The sequence below is a fragment of the Ostrea edulis genome, chromosome 10, assembly GCF_947568905.1.
Source record: "Ostrea edulis chromosome 10, xbOstEdul1.1, whole genome shotgun sequence".
NCBI lineage: Eukaryota > Metazoa > Mollusca > Bivalvia > Ostreida > Ostreidae > Ostrea > Ostrea edulis.
Window position 1 is genome coordinate 22,020,081 of NC_079173.1, and position 24,361 is coordinate 22,044,441.

General features: G+C 34.3%; 1 protein-coding gene across 1 annotated transcript; it reads left to right on the forward strand.

The window, feature by feature from the left end:
• The first annotated feature begins 4,225 nt into the window (after positions 1-4,225).
• Positions 4,226-23,903, forward strand: LOC125665529 (uncharacterized). The gene is made up of 5 exons (XM_048898195.2): positions 4,226-4,336; positions 14,669-14,775; positions 20,122-20,259; positions 21,125-21,294; positions 22,697-23,903. The coding sequence occupies exons 2-5, from the start codon at positions 14,670-14,672 to the stop codon at positions 22,703-22,705; spliced, it is 423 nt and encodes a 140-aa protein (XP_048754152.1). The 5' UTR covers positions 4,226-4,336; position 14,669; the 3' UTR covers positions 22,706-23,903.
• The last annotated feature ends 458 nt before the right edge of the window (positions 23,904-24,361 follow it).

The following is a 24,361-nucleotide window of genomic DNA, read 5'->3' on the forward strand; positions in this document are numbered from 1 at the left end:
TATCACGAAAATATTAAAAAAAATTAAAGTCCAACGAATGATAAAGCTGCCATATTATTTCGATGTATCAAGAAGAAAAAGAAGGTAATAGTAATAATAAACCGCAGCCAATAAAGGAAACAAGAAAAAAAAACAACCAAATAACAAAAACAAGGAATAATTACACTCCTATACAATTACACCCAAGTTATCATAATGGCGCAGGTAAAATAAACCGAACCTGAATGGGAATTCTTTCGTCCGTGACGCATAAACCATCCCTGGTCACCTTTCCTCGTATTGGTGTCAAACGTGACCTAACTATTGTTATCCCGGCAAAAAACACATGTAGTTTGTGCAGAATTGTAATATCACACCCTCTGGTCACGTGGTACATAGATTAAAGTGGATACCATTAAGAAGGTAACGGTTTATTTTGATCACACATATTAATTTGGATACCAATGATAGGTGTTTATTCGAAAAACAATTTTGTCGATTTTAAATATCTATGATTTATATCATTAATTTTGTTTTCTTCCATCATTTTAGATATATTTTTATGTTTCTTTATTGATGAATATAATTTGAGAGACTTTCACATTCTGTAAGTACAATCTAGGTTGTTTTGGAAGTAGTCATTTTTATAACAGTGTTGGATTCTCAAAGTGAAGATTAAGGTTTGGTGTGTTGTAAATATATAAATAGTCTGTGTAAGATCTCTACTGTATATCTCTTATTTTTTATGCTTTGGCGAAGTATTTTCTCAGTATAAAAGTGTAGTTTATTTTCTTTTTGCTTCAAAAATTACAGATCCTCTTTGATCCCCAAAATAGAGATTCTTTTGGTCTCATAATTGTTGTTTTTCAAAGAAATGGTTTGCATTGTTGTTTTAAAACATCTGTAATTAAATAATTATTTTCTACTTTAAAATAACCCTACCTCATACTCCTAAACATAAGCACGTTAATGGAAAGTAGGCTAAGGATTTCCATCATATATACTTTTATCTATGGAGTTCTGTGTAGTCTTCATTGAAATGTCAATGTTGACTTGTCGTTTTATTAGATGATGGTGTCAGACGTAGCAGATCGTAAAATTGTAGGCCCATCGCTTGGTCAACTTAGTGGTCGGACCTTGTCAAAATCCTATCGTATGATCTCACTCACCTACCACTTAAGCAGGGACTCCATCCACTGTAAATGTACATCGCTCAATGTGAATAGTTTTTGTTTTATATCTATTTCTTCAAAATTAGAGGGTATACGGTAAACCAACTATTTTTCGCGGCTACTTTATTTCGCGATTCATCTGTAGTAAACTGGTTTGCGGCGAATTATTTTCGCGATGGAGTCCTTTTCCAGCCTGTAGAAGAGATTTAAAGATTGGTTCGCGACGAGAAATATTCACGACGATGAGATTCTCGCGAAATTTTTTCGCACGCGAATAAAAGTTGGTTTAGAGTATGTTGATCATGATTTTTTTCTCTGGCAGTATTAAACAATATTCCCTACTTAGTCCCAATTTCGATATCATGGATACATGTAGATGAAGATAGCAGATGAATGTCGCTCAATGACTTCCACCAAGGAATTTGATTTAATTTCTTGCAGTTATTATTAGTGTACACAACTTATTTAAGCATAAAGGGATTTTGTGCCTTCATGGCCAAAGACAGTGGTGAACTTTGATGAAATTTAAACAACTAATCTAATATGGCCTCCGCCACAGTCTGTATGAGATAGAAAGCTTCAGAATGTATGCTGTGAAACTAGCCGTGTAAATAGGTCTGAGGGCTGATTTTTTTAGGAGAAGCATGTATGTCAGGTCATAAAAACGTTAAATGTTACAAGACAGGTGGTGAATAAATGTTTGTATGAGGGTAAATGTTAATTAATGCCAATGTTTAAAGAATGCAAACAAGTACAAACGGAATTAGAATACAATGTATAATCTTTATTATTAACTCAAAGGTTAACATGAACGTGTCTGCATGTTCTTCATTGTTGTACAAGATAATGATTTTAATGCATGACTAAATACAGTATCATTTAAATATACAATTTTTAAAAGATGTACAAATCATATCTTCAAATGGAAAGAAATACTTTTTCTATAATCTGATTGAAAAAATTGAGTAAATCGTTATACGGTTGTCTCATGCCGCTTTAACGTTAATGTAACGACAGCTGCACGAATTGTTAAATTATTTGATAATCTGATTCTTAATGTAATCTAGTCCTCTGATTGGTCAAATACAAACTACGATATGCAGTTTGTTTTGTATGATATGGCTTGGTATGGGAACACCCCCCTGATATCCAGAATCCGGAACTCTTTAACTTTCTTTTTAATTTACATCGCAACACTGTTGTTAGCCTTTCATGAAATAGAAATAGAGAGTCAACATGTCCTATAAGATGCTTCTGTTTAATATATATATATATATATATATATATATATATATATATATATATATATTGCTTTCTCGATATCAAGCAAGACGTAGAGAATCTACTTTTACGCAATTCACTATTGTAAAAAAAATCAATACATTTTCTGTGTGATATTTGAATAATACATTAAAACAAAGTTATTATTATTCAAATGAATGGTATACCAATATTTGAAAATTTTGAACTTTTCATTTTGAAATGCATTTCTTACCAGGAAGGGGGGCTACTTGATTTGCCTCTTAAGGCAGAAACAAAAATGTGTTAGATTTCTTCAGATGATGTCACCATATATTGACGTGTGGATTGCGATTACGAACAGTGATAAATCTCATAACTCCTATAAGGAATACAGAATTAATAGTAGGGCATAGACGGACCCCTGGACATACTAGAGGTGGGAGCAGATGTCTAAAAGGTGTGAGCATCCCCAGTTGACCAGTTACACCTGCCAAAAGCCCTAAATATTGATCGCATAAACGGAGTAATCCGTAGTCAAAATATCAGTTTGTAAAAACGTTCTAGCAATCGATATGAAACAAGTCAGATAACATTTTCCCCAATAACAGGTTGTTTTGGTAAATAAAATCGCTACAAGGACAATGAAATTTACAAAATACTGACTTTAAATGAAGCTGTTGAAACCCTGTAAAATCAACTTATTTGTCAATAACAGGTTGTTTTGGTAAATAAAATCAACTTATTTGTCAATAACAGGTTGTTTTGGTAAATAAAATCGCTACAAGGACAATGAAATTTACAAAATACTGACTTTAAATGAAGCTGTTGAAACCCTGTAAAATCAACTTATTTGCCTGTCATTGGTCATACACAGAACACCATATTGTAACGAGATAGCTGTCTGAACTATCTCACTTCTGACAACAATATAATTGTAACGAGATAGCTATCTATAATCATCTCACTTCTGACACCATTGTAATATTGAATGCCACAGTCAGGATTTCGGCCCTTTCAATATTGTCATTTACCGAGATATGATAGAAGAACAAAACATTTAATTTCAGTTCATGAATTTATTGAGTCTGCATTAAATAATTCTAATTAAATTATATGGCATAACAATTGATCATAATTAATCCAGGCTTCTTAACCACCCCTAAGTACAACAAAGTCAGATTCTGAAATAATCAGAATATATGACTTGTAGCCTATATTTAAAAATATAATTAAAATAATTTCTATTAATTTATAAATTTCCCCAATTTAGTCTGATCTCAAAATAATTGAGATATGTGACTAGTAAAGTGTAAAAAATAAGTTAAATACAAATTCCTAACTTTAACTAGTTTAAATGGAGATTTAATTAAGATCGAATCCTGAAATAATCAAATATGTGATCACAATTAAATTCCCTAACTTACTAAGAACAATTTAAATCAATTTTAAACAGTTGGTCTAATAAAAATATAATTACCAAAAACCTATTGATCTGTTCCAGAAAATGAAAAATAGCAGACTGGCGAATTTACGGAAAACTCGCCTTATATACTCCGTAATAAAATCCGTATCTGACTCTGATACGAATTCGTATAGAAATATACGAATTCGTATCAAATATTACGGAGATTTACGGAGAACCTATACGGAAAATAGTTCCATAAAAATCTAGTAACTTCCATTACATTTAACAATAAAAAATAGGAATAGTTTCACTCATACGACATTAAATAATTAATTACATACCTTGTAGAAGTGCATAATTTGGTTTTACCGCCTCTGTATGTATCCGCAGATCAAAGAAAAAGTTTGACCCGGAAGTATGACGTTATATCCCATAATGCAACATACATAGCAACAACTTGTAAAAGTAAACAGGATCGGGAATATAACGAGAAATTACTATATGTAACCGTCACTACATCGTGAAATTGCATTTACAGGTAAAAGATATTTTAGGCATTAGATATCTGACTAATTTACAACTATCCATGTGAAGTGGAATGGTAGTAGGTATCTTGATATGCCATCAATTTTCAGATATCATGTTTAAGGAAGTCAGCTACTTATACCTTTTGATTGCAAGTAACATGAAATTTCAAGTTATCTACCAATATTTTAAGGAACTCCTTGTTTGTATTAGATATCTGACAATTATCAAAGTGAAGAAGAGTGATATTAGGCATCTTGACATGCCATAAGTTTCCAGATATCACCCTTAAGGAAATCAGCTACTTATACCTTTTGATTCCTGGTAACCTGAAATTTCAAGTTCTTCATAAATATCTTAAAGAACTCTGTGTTTGTATTAGATATCTGACTAGTTAATAACTATCCATGTGAAGTGGAGTGGTACTAGATATCTTGATATGCCATAAATTTTTAGATATCATGCTTAAGGAAGTCAGCTACTTCTTTGAACTTTGAGTTTGTATTAGATATCTGACTAATTTACAACTATCCATGTGACGTGGAATGATAATAGGTATCTTGATATGCCATCATTTTTCAGATATCATGCTTAAGGAAGTCAGCTACTTATGCCTTTGATTCCAGGTAACCTGAAATTTCAAGTTTTTCATAAATATCTTAAAGAACTCTGTGTTTGTATTAGATATCTGACTAGTTAAAAACTATCCATGTGAAGTGGAGTGGTAGTAGGTATCTTGATATGCTATCAATTTTCAGATATCACCCTTAACGAAATCAGCTACTTATATCTTTTGATTCCAGGTGACCTGAAATTTCAAGTTTTTCATAAATATCTTAAAGAACTCCTTGTTTGTATTAAATATCTGACTAATTTATATTTATCAAAGTGAAGAAGAGTGATATTAGGTATCTTGACATGCCATAGGTTTCCAGATATCACCCTTAAGGAAGTCAGCTACTTATACCTTTTGATTCCAGGCTTGGATTTCTCGAAAAAATCTCAAACTTAAGTTTGAGTTTTCTTCTATTTGATCAGTCACGATTTGAGTAAAATCTCAGACTTAAGTCCTAATTTCGACTTAAGTTCTTTTCGAGAAATCCAGGCCTGGTAACCTGAAATTTCAAGTTTTTCATAAATATCTTAAAGAACTCCTTGTTTGTATTAGATATCTGACTAATTTACAACTATCCATGTGAAGTGGAGTGGTATTAGGTATCTTGATATGCCATCGATTTTCAGATATCTACCTTAAGGAAGTCAGTTACTGACTAATTTATATTTCCCGATATTACAGGGCTTTATATGAAGTGTCTTGATATGCAATTAATTTTCAGATATCACGTTCCACGAAGTCAGCTACTTATGCATTTTGATTCCAGACATCCTGAAATTTAAAGTGTTTTGTATATAGCTTAAGGAACTCTGTGTTTCTGTTAGATATCTGACTACTATCCACGTGAAGAGGTATGATAATAGGTATCAAGATACCTAATATCACTCCTCTTCACGTGGATGGTTGTAAGTTAGTCAGATATCTAATACAAATGCAGAGTTCCTCAAGATATTTACGGAAAACTTCAGGTAACTTAGAATCAAAAAGTATAAGTAGCTGACTTCCTTAAGGGTGATATCTGAAAATTAATTGTATATCAAGATACCTAATACCACCCCACTTCACATGGATAGGTGTAAATTAGACAAATATTTAATACAAACAAGGAGTTGTTTAAGATATTTATGAAAAACTTTGAAATTTCAGGTTACCTGGAATCAAAAGGTATAAGTAACTGACTTCCTTAAGCGTAATATCTGAAAATCGATGGCATATCAAGATACCTAATACCACTTCACTTCACATTGATAGTTGTAAACTAGTCAGATATCTAATGCAAACAAGGAGTTCTTTAAGATATTTATGAAAAACTTGAAATTTCAGATTATCAGGAATCAAAAGGTATAAGTAGCTGACTTCCTTAAGGGTGATATCTGGAAACTTATGGCATGTCAAGATGCCTAATATCACTCTTCTTCACTTTGATAATTGTCAGATATCTAATACAAACAAGGAGTTCCTTAAAATATTGGTAGATAACTTGAAATTTCATGTTATTTGCAATCAAAAGGTATAAGTAGCTGACTTCCTTAAACATGATATCTGAAAATTGATGGCATATCAAGATACCTACTACCACTCCACTTCACATGGATAGTTGTAAATTAGTCAGATATCTAATGCAAACAAGGAGTTCTTTAAGATATTTATGAAAAACTTTGAAATTTCAGGTTATCAGGAATCAAAAGGTATAAGTAGCTGATTTTGTTAAGTATGATATCCGAAAATTGTTGGCTTATCAAGATACCTAATATCATACTTCTTCACGTAGATAGTTGTAAATTAGTCAGATATCTAATACAAAAACAGAGTTCTTTAAGATATTTATGAAAAACTTGAAATTTCAGGTTACCAGGAATCAAAAGGTATAAGTAGCTGACTTCCTTAAGAGTGATATCTGAAAATTGATGGCATATCAAGATACCTACTACCACTCCACTTCACATGGATAGTTTTTAACTAGTCAGATATCTAATACAAACACAGAGTTCTTTAAGATATTTATGAAAAACTTGAAATTTCAGGTTACCAGGAATCAAAAGGTATAAGTAGCTGACTTCCTTAAGGGTGATATCTGGAAACTTATGGCATGTCAAGATACCTAATATCACTCTTCTTCACTTTGATAAATATAAATTAGTCAGATATCTAATACAAACAAGGAGTTCCTTAAAATAGTGGTAGACAACTTGAAATTTCATGTTACTTGCAATCAAAAGGTATAAGTAGCTGACTTCCTTAAGCATGATATCTAAAAATTGATGGCATATCAAGATACCTAGTACCACTCCACTTCACATGGATAGTTGTAAACTAGTCAGATATCTAATACAAGCAAGGAGTTCTTTAAGATATTTATGAAAAACTTTGAAATTTCAGGTTACCTGGAATCAAAAGGTATAAGTAGCTGACTTCCTTAAGGGTGATATCCGAAAATTGTTGGCATATCAAGATACCTAATATCATACTTTTTCACGTAGATAGTTGTAAATTAGTCAGATATTTAGTACAAACACAGAGTTCCTTGAGATATTTATGAAAAACTTGAAATTTCGGCTTTCCAAGAATCAAAGGGTATAAGTAGCTGACTTCCTTAAGCGTGATATCTGGAAACTTATGGCATATCAAGATACCTAATATCACCCTTCTTCACTTTGACAATTGTAAATTAGTCAGATATCTAATACAAACAAGGGATTCCTTAAAATATTGGAAGAAAACTTGAAATTTCATGTTACTTGGAATCAAAAGGTATAAGTAGCTGACTTCCTTAAGCGTGATATCTGGAAAATTATGGCATGTCAAGATACCTAATATCACTCTTCTTCACTTTGATAATTGTAAATTAGTCAGATATCTAATACAAACTCAGAGTTCCTTAAGATATTTGCGAAAAACTTGAAATTTCAGTTTACCTGTCATCAAAAGGTATATGTAGCTGACTTCCTTAAGCGTGATATCTGAAAATTGATGACATATCACGATACCCAATATCACTACTCGCCATACGTATCGTTGTAAGTTAGTTAAATATATAATATAAACACGGAGTTCCTTGTGGTATTCACACGGATCTTGAAATTTCATTGTACCGATAATCAAAATGTATAAGTAACTGATTTCCTAAAGAGCGATATCTGAATATTCGTGGCGTACCAAAACATCATCTATCACTTCTTGCCATATGTATAGTCGTAAATTCCTCAGATATCTAATACAAACATAAAGTCAAACATAAAGTTTCTTACGGTATTCACACTTATGTTGAAATTTCAGGGTAACTCGAATCAAATTGTAAAAGTAGAAGATATCTCAAAATGGATGGTATATCAAATGATTGAAGGTCTGAATTCAATCCGTATCACTTTAAAAGTAAACACTCAGTTGAAAAAGTTTATTCGTATTTTGCATTGCAACGTTATGTAACTGGGGATAATTGAGCATGAAATATCATACGACTCCTCGTCCTCTTTAGAAATAAATCTGATAGATAATAATTTTCAAACTCATTAACCATTATCTGGTAGCGAGCTGTCAGTAATTATAACTTTTATATTTTGTAGTAGCTGGCTACGAGTAGCTAACTTTTCTTACTTTTAGTAGCTGGCTACTAGTAACTGGCTACTAGTAGCTAACTTTTCCTGGTTCAAGTAGCTGGCTACTAGTAGCCAACTTTTCTCTTTTTAAGTAGCCAGTTACTAGTAGCTGGTTACTAGTAGCCAACTTTACCGATCTTGAAGCACATGTCATCCGTAAGGACCCCGTGAATTTTGCAAGTCTCTCCTGCTTTGAAAAAAATATCGAATCACGGATGGCACATTGGAAGTACCACTGCCACTCTGCTACCGATTATATACATATGGCACTTCGAAATATATGACACCAATTTTTCGTAAAAGCACATCAGAATACACATACGAACTTACCAAAGGCATTAAATTTAAAAATAAATACGTATGCATGTTCCTTTTATTTGTGTATTCAAAGAATTTACTATCCGTTGATATTTATCAATGTACAACTATCCGTTTGTCATCCGTGTCCGAGTGGTTAGAGCATCGCGCTCAAGATCACACGGCCTCTCACCTCTTGTCGGCGCGGGTTCAAATCCCGCTCGCACCAGTAAGGGAGAAAGTTTCCCAGTTTACTTTCGGAAGGTCAGTGGTCTCTTCCCATGTATATTGTATCTGGGTTCTCTCTTACACCAATAAAAACTGGGCGCCACCAGATAACTGAAAAAAAATTGTTGAGTGTTGCGGAAAATAGCAAAAACAACATCCGTTTCTGTCAACATTGTGAAGAAAGGAACTGTCATTGTGTGTATGTTTGTGTAGCCGCTCAGTGGTAAAGCGTTCGCTTTGTAACTGGGAGATCGTGAGTTCGCGCACCGCTCGTGCCATGACCGCATCAAAGCTAAGACGTAAACATAGTGATCGCTCCTTTGCCAAATTTTCGGGGCTTACAAGCGAGGATCACGAGTCTCTAGAATACCGGAGCATGACCTTTAAAACGGAGGTTCCGTGTCACGGCAGGCGTTGGGACGTTAAACATCCCATATTACCACGGCCTTAGCACTAAGCATACGTCTAAATTTGTAGTACTTCAGCTACAAATGGTGACGTCTCCATATGAGTGGGAAAAAAATCTTGAGTCGATCGTAAGTTTTGTTGCTGGTTTGATTGAAAAAAAAATCCAATCTAAGCATGACATCACAATATACAGTTTATATCAAATGTGTTGTGCTTCCCGCTTTAATTGAAGAGGCAGATTAAGTGTCTAAAGTTGTGTTGAGTCTTCGTTCGTCCCAACGGTCACACTGTAAAACTGTACATATGTATATTGATATCAGTGGATGGAGCAGGCTTTGGAAGAGTTGGATTGTTTTCTTCTCTTTTTAGGCTTTAGTCATTCTTGAGGCATGAGGTGAAGCGTTGTCGTCCTGAAACATGTACAGTATATTTGTGAAACATTTGGCCATGAATGACCACAGATTCTCATTTAATACGTTTATGTATTAATCATTGTCTCTCTTTCCGTCTATGAAAGTCAATAACCCTTGACCATGGTATATTATACAACCCCACACCATTACTCTAAAGTTTCTGCCAGTGTGACGCCAATGCTCGCAGGATGGTATTTCTCTTGTTTTGTTCACCAGACTTTGACAACCCCATAACCACTCACAGTTACTGTTCATCACTGACTATGATTTTACTCCAGTTTTTAGCTACTGTTCATGCATATGTTCACTTATTTCTGGCTCATGAAACTCATTGAACTCTATTTATTTGTCCCACAGTTTCACGGATCATACTTACAGTACCCGCAACGTTATTCTTGACATTCCTATCGTGCTCTATCGTGCGTGTATCCTATCGTATCGTGCGTGTATCCTATCGTATCGTGCGTGTATCCTATCCTATCGTGTATCAGGTTTTCCGTTTTCTATCGTGTTTTGCGTTTATCAGGTCTATCGTGTATCGTGTTTTGCGTGTATCAGGTTTTCCGTTTATCGTGAAAATCGTTTATCGTGTAGCTTCGGAAACTATCGGGATCGTATATAAAATCTAATGAAAAAGTACGATACTTTCCGAAACCTTTATTCGTTTTGTTAAAGAAGCTATTTTTAGGAATCGAGGAAAGACGGTATATTTGAAGGAGAACATAAAGTTGTCGATTTTAAGGCAGAAGAAGAGCTATTTGTCTGTCCAGAGAGAGAGTGAAAATTTATCACAATTTAATTCTAAGTAGTCTGGAAAGTAGGACAGTAAACCGAGCACAGTAAATCTGAAAGCTCCTTCTGAAGTTCATAAACATTTGTTTGTCTAGAAACAGTTATTTGTAATTAACACTAACAGAAAAATAGGGAGTTCCGATTTGAAAGGAAAAATCAGTAAATTACATTGTTTATCACATACATGTATATTTTAATAATGGTTCTTTTTCTTCCGATTTTTTTTTCCCACGTGTATGCTACTTACATAGCAACTGCTGAACTTGTGCGCGTCCTTATATCTGATTTTGTGTATCACCCGTGTTTTGACAGCTAACATTCTCAGGGACATTGTATTTCACACATTTAGAAGATTAAGTTTTAAAAGGGTGCAAGGGTGTTGCATCCCCCACAATTCTGCTCAACTGGGCACGATTCCGCTGTCATCGTTGTTTTTTATATATACCTTGTACATGTACACATGTACCAATACTCGTACGTGTAGATACTGGAAATTTATGTTGGTTTTGATGATTATTTGAATTTTTTTTACACACTAAGCGTTTCAAAATTGCGAATTTAAAACAAGCCGAGTTTTGTTTATGTTTTTTAAACAGTATATTTATGTTTTGTTAACAAAATATCAATTCAAATAAATATGTTCCAATTACTTATGACTATCAATTATCAATCATAGTGTAAAAATATCTAACAGGTGTAGTGCGGTTGATTTTTTTTAAAGCGGTCGTTATGAAAATAACTTGAGATGTTGAATGAGCCGTGAACTTAGAGCTTGATGCAAAATAACCCCCTCCTCGCTACACGCACAATATTACTTGGTTTTATTTCATACTCAAGGTAATATACATTAGCATAAGAGAGCTACTGAAGCATGATATCACTACATTATATTACATTTAGTTAATTCCCTGTATAATCTATACATTAAACATTAGGTGACAATATAAGTTTTAGAATCATTGGCTGATAAAATTCATATAGATATCAAATAATGAATTCAATGCCGTAGATATTTTATTTATTTTTTTAATTTTAGCTGTGATGGCATTAAAAAAACAAAAAAAAAACGTACGACCGTGGATTAAAGAAATTATATGGTACAAAACCGATCAATGTTTTAAACAAATGTTACCGCGACGGGGACAGGTAGCTGATAGTCATCCCGCGATGAGAACGCGGTTTTCCTGAGTTACCTATAGATTACCGCGTTAGATTTTTTCCCATTGCGAGAACGCGGGAAACAAGAAATCCGCTTTGTCCGTAATGTAGGTATATAATGAACATTGAAATCCTTCAATATTATTATCAACATAATGTAAACATAATGTAATTATGTTGTAGGTATCAAAATTTCGTTCCGTCTAAACCGTTTCTAAATTTACAACATTTCTATCAGGTTTTCCGTTTATCTTGAAGATCGTTTATCGTGTTTTGCGTTTATCAGGTCTATCGTGAAGATCGTTTATCAGGTTTTGCGTTTATCAGGTTTATCGTGTATCCTATCGTATCGTGCGTGTATCCTATCGTATCGTGCGTGTATCCTATCCTATCGTGCGTGTATCGTGTTCTATCGTTTATCATGTCAAGAATAACGTTGCGGGTACTGTATGAATTTATCGCTGGATTGTCTTTCTTGACACAGATAATTAAATTTGGTAGCATCTACCAGTAGTAACGTCCGGTTCCCTCGAATGATACGATTAAGTGCCCCGGAGACTCCGATCATCCACCTTTTTTGGTTTTTTTCTGATCGGTGGAGTTGCAAATGTAATAGATACCGCTTCAAAAAAACCTACAGATAGATGTCAGTACATTACACCTTTCATTTTGTTTGTAACCACTATTAATTTTATAGCTCCAAAGGAATTGTTTTCGTCTTAACTGTCATTTCCTCTCGTTTGGTTTTCATTTCGAACCGTCTATAGCAGAAACAGACGCTTGTAGCTCTAAACATTAAACACACAGCACAATCCTACACAAAATTGTTCTTACACATGACAACACCAACATTTGACGCTGGATATATACCGAATACTTTATTTTTATAAACGCAACATGTGAAAACGAAATTCAAAACGCCTGCAAATTTACTCACTCTTGTCACCACTCTATATGATACTGTAAAGCAACTTTTATTCGCGTGCGATAAAATTTCGCGATATTTGCTAGAACCTCATCGTCGCAAATCTTTCTCGTCGCGATCGAGTCATTGAATGCCTGTCATTTGCTCTAAAAGGGTTCGATCGCGAATATTCCGCGGTTATGTTGAGACACGTCATGCTGCATTTACATGTATGCACGTAAACTACATTTTTAAAAATCTGTCCTACACAAAGAGAGGGAGCTACTAACTCTTAAAAACTATTTTGGTTGTTTAGATAAGAACATTTTGTATCATAACAACATGACAAACATGCGCTTCCGTTTGACATCATTGCATGACTGTTATGAATACATCACGGATGTAATGGAAAAGAAGCACACTACCCCAGAATTTAAATATTGGTCTAACTGGCGATAATGTCGGTAAAACTCCCATAGTATATCAGAATTACTGATATAATCCTACCACTTTCAGTCAAAAATAATTATTAAACATTTAAACACGAAACCATCTATATACATATTGCAGGGGTTTCCACAGTCTCGTTTGAAATAAGCATTTCGCAAATTCCATGGTCGTTTTAACGATCTAGTTTGCCAATACAACCTATCATTGGGTCAAATGCTGTCTGAAGTGTTTCATGCCGATTGTTAGGTCATTCTTGTCACACTTATTTTGACTATGGTTAACTCAGTTTACCTGATCAAGATATAGGGATCACGGTGGGTGTGACCAGTCGACAGGGGATACTTACTCCTTTGAGAGGCACCTGATCCCACCTCTGGTATATCAGGGGGTCTGTGTTTGCCCAACTCTTGATTTTGTATTGCTTATAGGCGTTATGAGATCGATCACTGTTTTCTTCACCTTTCGACTAATAATCTGTCATCCAAAAGATACTATGTTAAACACCACTCTGATTCCACGCACAAGTACTCTGAAGTTGAAATAAAAAATATGCCCATTGACAATATCTGCAGTCTTTGGTGATCAGAACTTCCAACAACATGTTGTATTCACATGGGCACGAATTGTGCTCCTTTGTTAGCTGAGCTTTTATATTCTCATGAAGCAGAATTTATTCAAATATTTCAATGTGAGAAGAAATAAATTCTTGCTTTGGCCTTCAATTCAAAATTTAAATGTACCGATTACGTTTTATCCATTAGCAATAATAATTTTCATTCATATGTTAATTCGATATATCCCTTAAACTCGAAATAAAAGACATAATAGAGTCATCTACTTCTGTTTCATGCTTAGATATGTTATTGGAAATAGATATTAACGGCAAACTAACAACTCAACTTTATGACAAACGGGAGGATTTCAGTCTCTCCATCGTTAACGTTCCATATTTATGTAGCAAAAAGCAAATAACACCTGCATATGGTGTGTATATATATATCAATTAATTCGATACGCAAGAGCTTGTTCTGCGTATAATCAGTTTATAAATCGAGACAGGCAACTGACAAACAAGTTGATGGTGCAGGGGTTTCAACAGTCTCATTTAAAGTCAGCATTTCGCAAATTCTATGATCGTTATAACAATCTAGTTTGCCAATGTAACATAATTGGGTCAAATAATGTCTGACGTGTTTCATACCGATTGCTAGATTCCTGGCACACTGATTTTGACTACGGATATTCCGTTTACCTGATCAAGATATAGAGCTCACGACAGGGGATGCTTACTCCTCCTAGGCACTTGATCTCACCTCTGGTATATCCAACGATCCGTGTTTGCTCAAGTCTCTATTTTGTATTGCTTATAAGAGTTATGAAATTGATCACTATTCGTTATTTTCAACTTTCAATTTGTAATGGAAATTACGTCCCAAATTAAAATTATTTTCCTTAAGAACTGACAATTTCTTTTCATTTCAAGTATGAATTCTTACCTGGTGGTTGTATTAGTGTGCTGGTTTTGTTCATCGTTCGTCTTCGCTGCTATCAACGACAGAAATGGGGATCGAATTCCGCACTGGACTGAAGGTAATATGAATAGAAAAGTATAAGATAAAGATTTGATAATTGCTTAGTTGCGATAGTTGAAAGAATCATTTGCAGGACGTTATTCACGAATTTTATAGTGCCCAATACTAGTATTCTTCTTAATTTTCAATTGTCGATATTTAAAATGTCTCTTTGAAATTGAAATAAGTCCAACATAACAAAAAATATCATAATAAATGCAGACACATTTGTATGTACCAACGAATTATTTTTCTTAAGTTAGTATAGATGAAAAAATTATATAGAAATACGATGTAATTTTGAAGTGTAATTTGAATGGCGCGTCACCATGTATAGTATACGTCACATTGTAATAAGTTCATATACATTTTAACACAATGATATTTATGTTGAATGACATTCAATTTGTAAACGCATTAACATATTCATTGATTTTATGTAGTATGTTGCTTAATCTCTGAAAAGAATAATCCTTAGCGATTCAATCTGTTTCTTTGATGAGGTGCAATGTAAGGATGCTTAGTTTTGCAGTTTGCACTGGTTTTATATCGAGGAAATGTTGATTTTAGCTTGACTGTAAATGGAACCCATTAAGCTCCTTGTCGTAGCTGAAAAAATATCCGCGTTATAACACGAAAGTTATGCGTGTATTCGCAAAAAAAATTGGGTTATAACGCAGGGAATTATTTTTTTCAGTATAACGAAAATAGCTCAATGGGCTTTCGTAAAATGGTTATTTTTTATGATCCTAAAACAATTGTTGGTGTCTGTTACAAAGACTTTTACGACATAGGCCCCGCTCTGAATCTTTGATACTTGCTTCACATAGCATATATAGTAAACTCGTTTATATTTGATTGGCTATAGTAAGCACTTTGAGACTCTGTAGTAAACTGAATGATGATTGATTTACTATAGTAAACTTTTGATATGTGCTTTATTATAGTAAAAAATTGATTCACCATAGTAAGAACATTGATACTTTTTTTTAATACGTGATTTGCAATGAACAAAACTAATTGCTCCGCTTCAGTAAAAACGCGGATGTTTGCTTTCCTATGTAAAACTTGTACGGTACCAATTTTGATGTTCAGAAAGCGTGACACCCTCTCCTTAATTGTTACCAATGATTGGTAAGTATTGCTTTAACAATTATAAAAAGTGATTTAGTGTAGGAGAAAAGACACTGAACTTGATATCAAGAAGATGCTGGAGTTCCTCATTGATAATATCTACATAGTCTTTGTTGATCAGGTTTTCCAACAGTCTGTTGGAATTACCATTGACCAGAATTGTGCTCCTTTATTATCTGACCTGTTGCTTTACTCTTACGAGGCAGAATTTATTCAAAACCTTTAACTCCAGAGGAAATAAATGCCTTAATATTGCCTTCAACTCGACATTGAATGATATTCATGAGTTTTTATCTATTACCAATCCTCATTTTCATCCATATGTTGATTTGATGTACCGATAGGGACGCTTACTCCTCTTAAACACCTGATTCCACCTCTGCTTTGTCCAGGGGTCCGTGTTGTCCACCATTTAATTGTGTATTCCTTATAGGAGTTATGAAATTGATCACTGGTTTTTTTTTATATTTACCTTTTCATCCGAGTGAACTAAAACAAGACACCACAGAGTCTTTCACATGAGCTTTATACTTGGATATTTTACTGTACATAGATGTTAACGACAGTCTGGCAGCCCAACTTTGTGACAAACGGGTTGAATTTATATATTCCTTTATCACATAAATATGGTGTTGATGTCTCCCAACTGATTCGATATATGTACAAGAGCATATTTTGCGTATAATCAGTTTTTAACTCGAGGCAGACTAATAAGTCGATGTTACAGGGGTTTCAATAGTCTCGTTTGAAGTCAGCATTTCACAAATTCTATAGTCGTTATAACAATCTAATTTACAATTGCAACCTTTTAGTAGGACGTGTTTCAAAGCAATTGTTAGGCCTTTTTAATACTAAATTTAACTACGGATTACTCCTTTTTCTGAACAAGATATAGAGCTTACGGCGGATTTGACCGGTCGACAGGGGATGCTTACTCTTCTTAGGTAGCTGATCCCACCTCTGAAGTGTCCGGGATTCCGTGTTTGCCTAACTCTCTCTTTTGTATTACTTATAGGAGTTATGAGATTGATCACTGTTCGTTATATTCACCTTTCATAATCTTTATGAGTTTCTATTCTCTATGACAATGGTGATATTGATCATTGTTGTTATCTTCCCTTTTTCATAGGTATATTCCTTTGGAGAGTTTTTAAATCCCAAATCATGAATGATTTCAATTAGAGTTTCTCAGCTTTGAACCATCATCACAAAATGATATACGTAACATCATCCTATCAGCACCACCAAGGTCATATGAACCGGATTCTTTCTCAAAATCATCATTGAAACCAAGTCTGGATAATCTATCCCCTTTAGCAACGAATCTTTGTTAACATATTATTCAATCAATACACTGTTCCAGGTTCTTGTAAACAAGCAATCATCCATCTTCTTAAAAAAAAACTTGGATATTAATAATATCTTAATTTTGGACGCAAATTAAAATGATATATAACAAGAGAATCATAAAGCTTTTGGGAAACAGCTTAATAGCAAATAGCTGAATATAACAAATTTATCCAAAAACATAAGAGTTCCAACATGATGAAATCAATAGACAAAGAACTGTAACTCATACTATCGACAGAAGATGATTATCACTTGGGACACGCCAATGACTATTTCATACTTCGATCGTTCCAACGGTCACGCCGTATAACGTTTTGTCATCAAGAAAATCTTTCTGCGACAAAACACAGTCCTATATTTCAAACAACTTTCTAGATTTGAATTAACATAAAAAGTTCAACTACTGTAGAATCATTTAAATTCGTGGCGGCCAATTTTCGTGGATTGTTGGATTTTTACGGGTTCGTGGGGACATAATTTCGTGGATTTATATATTTGCAAGAAAGATAACTCTGGAATGTAATGATGATTCTTTATTCGTTGAGGATATAAATTCTTGGGTGAGGGGTACCCACGAATTCTACGAAAATTGAGCCACCACGAATTCTAATGTTTCCACAGTAGGTAGGATTACCTAAGAACTGGTATCTACATAGTTATAGCATTCTACGCGGTTGTTGTCAAAAGCTGAGGAGCTAACTTCCTTAAACGATAAGCTTCAGGTATTTGTACTTTTAGAATTGCTGCATAGCAGCAATATTTGCCAGTTTAAGGTACAGAAAGTCTAAAATATATTTACTGCAGGGTGTTACATTACATGTATCTAAGAATACAATATTTGCCCTGTAGACACGCATTGACTGAATGTCTATCATACATAGTACAAATTCCGCCCTCTTGCGGCGCTTAATAAAAACATAACATCATGACATGCAAACAAGTAAGCGATGTGTCCTGTAGAACTATTGTATTATTTGGCTAAATGTGAGTTTGAGGAAGGGATTATGCAAGACTAATCATGTGATTGAACGAGATACTTAAAGGGGTTATGAGATTGATCACTGTTCGTTATCTTCATCTTTCGTACTATCACCATAATCATGTTAAGAATCCTAGAGACTTGTTTCAACAATATAGTCCTCTGTTAAGCTGACCCGTGCTACACCTTGAAAGAGTTTCTAATCATCACAATGACCGAATTCCTTTTAAAACATGGATGAAATATAAATATCAGAGATATTTGTCTATTCCTTTTCAATTTAAATACCTTGTTCAGTAGCTCAATAGGTTATTGGGAACTGTAGATCGCAGGTTCAAGTCCAGAAGGGGTTTTGATTTTTTTCGCGATTACTTTCTACTAAAACGCCATTTTTTTACTAAAGAAAATGAATATGAAAGTTTTTAATTCAACATATACTACATTTATGCTCTCCATTTTTATAAGAATATAAAATACTATTCGAAGAAACCGGTTTTCTCATGTCCCACAGCTTTGTTACTTTTCTTGGCAATTAACAATAGAATACATTTTGTTGGTTGAAAATTGTCATTTATCAATGACGATTGAAGAAGTTGACAACGGTTGAGCATCACTGAAGAGACATTATTTGTCGAAATGCGCATCTGGTGCATCAAAATTGGTACCGTATAAGTTTTACATTTACAACCCCTATAATGGGGAGATCCCTGAGTATCAAAACTACAACTCAGACAACCTAAACAAGAATGACATTGGGATCTCCCTAATTTTTATAAATTTTGTTAAATACAAACATAATAAAATAGAAAAATAAGGTGGCACCTTAAAATTTTGCCACACAACACAAATATAGTAGCAGGTACAAAACAATCCGTAAAAACTGATAAACAGTAAGATGAAATAGCACACACTACATTTAAATTAAGGTGATAAGATTGGGGTGGTGGAGGGAAAATTTTCCTCTAAAATCACATAAAAGTAATGATCCTTTCACTTGGACAGCTACAAACAAAGACGTGATCACGTGACACTTAATCATTATTTCATTGGATGCTAATGAGGGTGGATAAAAATATATTTCGGAATCAGCTACATGTAAAATGATTGGTTATGATTACTGATGACATAACGGGTAAAATAGATACATGTCCTTCACTTGTGATCAAGAAACTAAACAAGATGATTACATAACACAGACTACATAACATGATACATGTATGTACACCATGTAGTCATGACTAGACAAATTAGCCAAGTGTTAAAAATGATGACATAAAACATATTATTTGAAAAATAATATTTCATTTTTGTAAGAATATAAAATACTATTCGAAGAAACCGTGTTCTCGTGTCCCGCAGCTTTGTTATTTTTTTTTGGCAATTAACAATATAATGCAAGGTGAAGATAACGAACAGTGATCAATCTCATAACTCCTACAAGCAATACAAAATAGATAGTTGGGCAAACACGGACCCCTGGACACACCAGAGGTGGGATCAGGTGCCTAGGAGGAGTAAGCATCCCCTGTTGACCGGTCACACCCGCCGTGAATACATTTTGTTGGTTGAAAATTGTCATTTATTAATGACGATTGAAGAAGTTGACAACTTATTTACAACCCCTATAATAGGGAGATCCCCGAGTGTCAAAACTACAACTCAGACAACCTAAACAAGAATGGCATTGGGATCTCCCTAATTTTTATAAATCTTGTTAAATTCAAACATAATAAAATAGAAAAATAAGGTGACAATTTAAAATTTCGCCACATATACTACATATGTTCCACTTTACATTCGCATCAAATTTCTCTGGTGTAGCATTACTCCTTTATATATCAAATAATGCATAAATAGATAATAGAAAAGCATACGCTAAAAGTTAAATTGTGTATATTTCAGTTTGCCCGTTAGCTGTTCATCCAGATCCCAACCGATTTATTCAGTATAAACCTAACGGGGAGCCGGTGGAGAAGAAATGTGATGAAGGCCTTATCTTCAGTTACGATCAGTGTTCGTGTATTTGGAGCCCACCTATAGGTACTAGGATTTCTAGTCAACTCGTACCCTGACCGACTCGTACCCAGGTCAACTCGTACCCCCATAAGTCAACTCGTACCCAAAAGGCAAAAGTCATCTCGTACCCAAGAATCTGCCCTTAATGCAATATATCTATGCGCATATAAGTGACATAAAGCTTAGGTACGAGTTGTCATCAATTGAAGAGGAGGAGTCAACTCGTAACCAGGTTCTTCGGACTTTTACTATTTGGGTACGAGTTGACCTATTGGGTACGAGTTGACCTGGGTACGAATCGGTCAGGGTACGAGTTGACTTGACTCCGGTACGAGTAATACACTTAGCTTCTGTTACGATCAGCATTCGTGTGTTTGGATCCCACTTATAGGTCCTAGTAATACACTCCTCATATTACACCTATTAACACTTCGCACAAGTTATTTCTCTTGTCTGACATCTCCCGGTGAAAAATCGCATTTCCCTACGTAAAATCTTATCTGTAGCTATCACATTAGTTATTTTTCCATCAGTTGCAGTCAACTACAATAATGCCCCTGGGTATGAAAACGTGATAGTTTGCTATACTTCACAGTAGTAACGTTTTACAATTGGTAGGGAAAAGAAAGATAACTTGGATTTTTCACCGATTGACCTTTGCCCGACTCCGCCAAAGGGACGTAACTCGCGGCGAAGTGTTCATACCTGTATTATGGGTTGTATTTTGATATATGTCTGGGAGATATTTTATTTTTGTTGTAATTCTAAACAAGATTATTTTTTAACTCTTGTTATCATATTCATGACGTGTGAGGTATTAATTCATCTGCATTCTCGTCTTATAAATCTTCAATCTTATTAATTTGGAGTGTTTGTTAAATTTCTTTAGGTTGCGATAAGCGCCCCTCAAAGCTCGGCATTACTTATTATGAACAGAATTCCAACAATTACTGGCTGACCATGGTTTGTGCCCTGGGATCAGCTTACAGTCCTGCTACCTGTGACTGCTCCGTACACCTGAGATTAAACCAGGCTAACAATAACCAATTTGGACAACCAGTAAGTTTCTCGTTAAACATTGGTAGAATTTATAAGGTGGTAAATTAATGTCTGCATATTGCTTATGCGGAGATTGCCTACACTGCTGATATGGGGATTACATGTATATAAATTACTGATACAAGGATTGTACATGCATGCACAAGGAAAAATGAAATTTCATGTATATTTTGAAGACACGGTATCCCGGATGCAATGTATATGCCTCCCCTTTCCAGAAGGGTGACATATCTTTTAGTGTATAGTCTTCTTCTTCCGCTTCTCATTCATACTAATGATTTCCACTTTAAACATGATCCCTAAAAAAAAAATTGAAAACCTATGGAAAATGGAAGAGGAGGTATCAGTTTTAGTGTGCTAAAACTATTCTTCCTAGTTAATTTTATACTTCTTAATTCGCTGTATCCCGGATGTTAATCTGCTTAAAATAAGATCCTTTGATCCGCTCACGATGATCGCTACATTGAAATGGCATCCTTTGATCCGCTCACGTAGATCGCTACACTAGGATCTGACTTACCCCCATTAATAGAGCTTCACGTTTGCATAACCTTTCGTTTTGATTATTAAGGAGAACTATCAACCAATGAGGTTGCGCCATACAGATAATGACGGCTACTCAGCCTGTCAATTTATATACAAGTCGCATCAATCTCTCCCCCACGAAGTTGATTTCACGCTATAAAATTGTATATACTCACATAAGGCTTTTCAAAACGTTCTTAAAAATGCCTGATTCATTTAGTTCACACAAACAACAAAACGTACGAGGTAAGATACACCTTGACAATTAAGATTCACGTATGAATAGGGATGGGTACAATTTGAATAATCAGCTGTTTTCTATCGTCGGTTAAGTTTTATTTTCTATCCAAGAATTCTTTATTGTTTTCTATCCATCATGATTTTTACCGTCTGAACAAAACAAAATCCGCAGAAAAAGCAGATTTTGTTTATATTGCATGTTTTGACAGGTGTGCATTCTCCAATTGCATGCGCAGCCATCTCTACCATAAATATTCACGCAACGGTTATGGATAGACATCACTGGCAGAATCTGACAGTGTAAATTTGATTAGCTTAACGAAAGGTCATATGGACGTGACCATCTATTGGGTTACGTCAAATCCTAGTTTAACGATATACGTGAACGGACCAAAGGATCTAATTTTAATCAGATTGTCCCGGATGCATTATTTAACATCATACTTCTAGATACACTGTATTCCGGATGTAAGACTTTATATTTCTTAACCAGCTCTATCGTAAATGTGCTTATATTTTTTTTTAATTTGACACATATTCCCTAATAATCTAACAGCTGTATATTGCAATTATCAAAGAAAACAAATGAAGACCATATAGAAATGATGATGATGATGACTGTTTTTTGTATTTTCAGAGGTTATGATTGAACGTGTCGATCCCTAACACACAGAAAAGTGATGGGACTAGTGTTCTTTGTCCAGAACTACTTTGTTGTTCAAAATTACTTATTTGTTGAGAACTGTTAAACTATCGTGACAATATTGGTGTGGATTCAATTTATGTATTTACATTTTGTATCAGAATAAGATAACGTTCATTTCTTGATATATGTATTAGTTACCCAGTTTTACGAGTGGTTTGTTTCCTTTTCTTTCTTCTTCTTCATTGCACAGTGTCGCGCTACGCTTAACCCAGAAATAAAACTTTTAAGATAACAAAACATAGTTTTAGAAAGAATTTCGAAGGACAGATATGATAGATATATTCAAAGCATAACTACACAAGTATGTGTCCATTTACATGTAGAAGAGAGCAATGACAGCGAACATGGACCCTAAATGAATATTGGAAAAATCGACAAACTAATGAAAATCCCTCATTAGTCCATCATAAGAACACATTTAGTGTGATTGCATTTCATCTGTAGTAGTACCTAATTAATAATTCAGTCTCAAGGAAATTGATGTTTGATTGCACAGCGGGGGAAATCTTGCCAAAAATCTTGTCATATCAAAGTTTACCTTATTTTTCTATGAAAAGGTTTAAAATAGTGAGATGGAAAAGGGGCACTTTTTTGAAAATCCAGTGCGAATTTAGAAAACTATGTATTAAATTTTCACAAAATAAGAGCATAACTATGTGCATAAAACAAACTGTGTCAATTACAAAGCATACACGTGTCTACTCTTATCAGAAAATGACGATTAACTTTTTGTCACCTTTAAGAGGGTGCAAAATACTTTGAAGGTCATTCGCTGGTATTCCTCCTCAACCCAGCTTTTGTCAGCTGAGAATTCCATGAACATGTTATGTATAGCAGAACATATCAGTAAAATTCATACATTAATTGTACATTGTTTGTCTTGATTAAAAAATACCCGTATGATTAAATATTACGTTTTCGCATCAAAACAAAGTTTTCAGAGGAAGTTCGGATTAATTTCTTTATACATGTGTGACAATTATTGTCAACATTTGATTTTTTTCAAAGACTACAACAGATCTGTAAGATATGTCAAATGAGTCGAAGGGCGATTTGTAACCATATTTACCAGAATAAAAACTCATTCATTTTCAATATATGTGTACCAATTCTAAAAATAAAACCATGAATAATTCCATTTAATTACTTCCTTCTTTCTGTCTTTCAACAAAATTACAGTCGTTTTATTACGATATTCGGAGTTCTCTCTGTTTGATGTAAGTTCAGAAGAATACATCCCAAGGCTCTCTTTTGGTGGTAGAGATAACCTGCCTGCAAGAACGCGATACGCAAGAATCATCATTCTCATATGATTTCATTTAGAGACCCCTCCCCCCTTCATGAATAGAATTTCAATATCAACCACGCCTAATGACGTCATGACAACTGAATAAAGCATTATAAACGTGATCTGGATTTGACAAATACCACTCACGTATTGACATTAAGACTAGTATCCATTAATTCTGACAAATACCACTCACGTATTAACATTAAGACTAGTATCCATTAATTCTGACAGATTCTTTATTTGATTCTTAGATATAGTCTTCCGCCTTTTTGTCTTCGTAATTTACTGTGACATGATCGAGAATT

Bases quoted from the DNA above. Each gene is read 5' to 3' on its own strand.
- LOC125665529 (XM_048898195.2), top strand. From the start codon at position 14,670: ATGAATTCTTACCTGGTGGTTGTATTAGTGTGCTGGTTTTGTTCATCG. The intron at 14,776-20,121 runs GTAATATGAATA...TGTATATTTCAG, and splicing joins AATTCCGCACTGGACTGAAG to TTTGCCCGTTAGCTGTTCAT. The intron at 20,260-21,124 runs GTACTAGGATTT...AAATTTCTTTAG, and splicing joins TATTTGGAGCCCACCTATAG to GTTGCGATAAGCGCCCCTCA.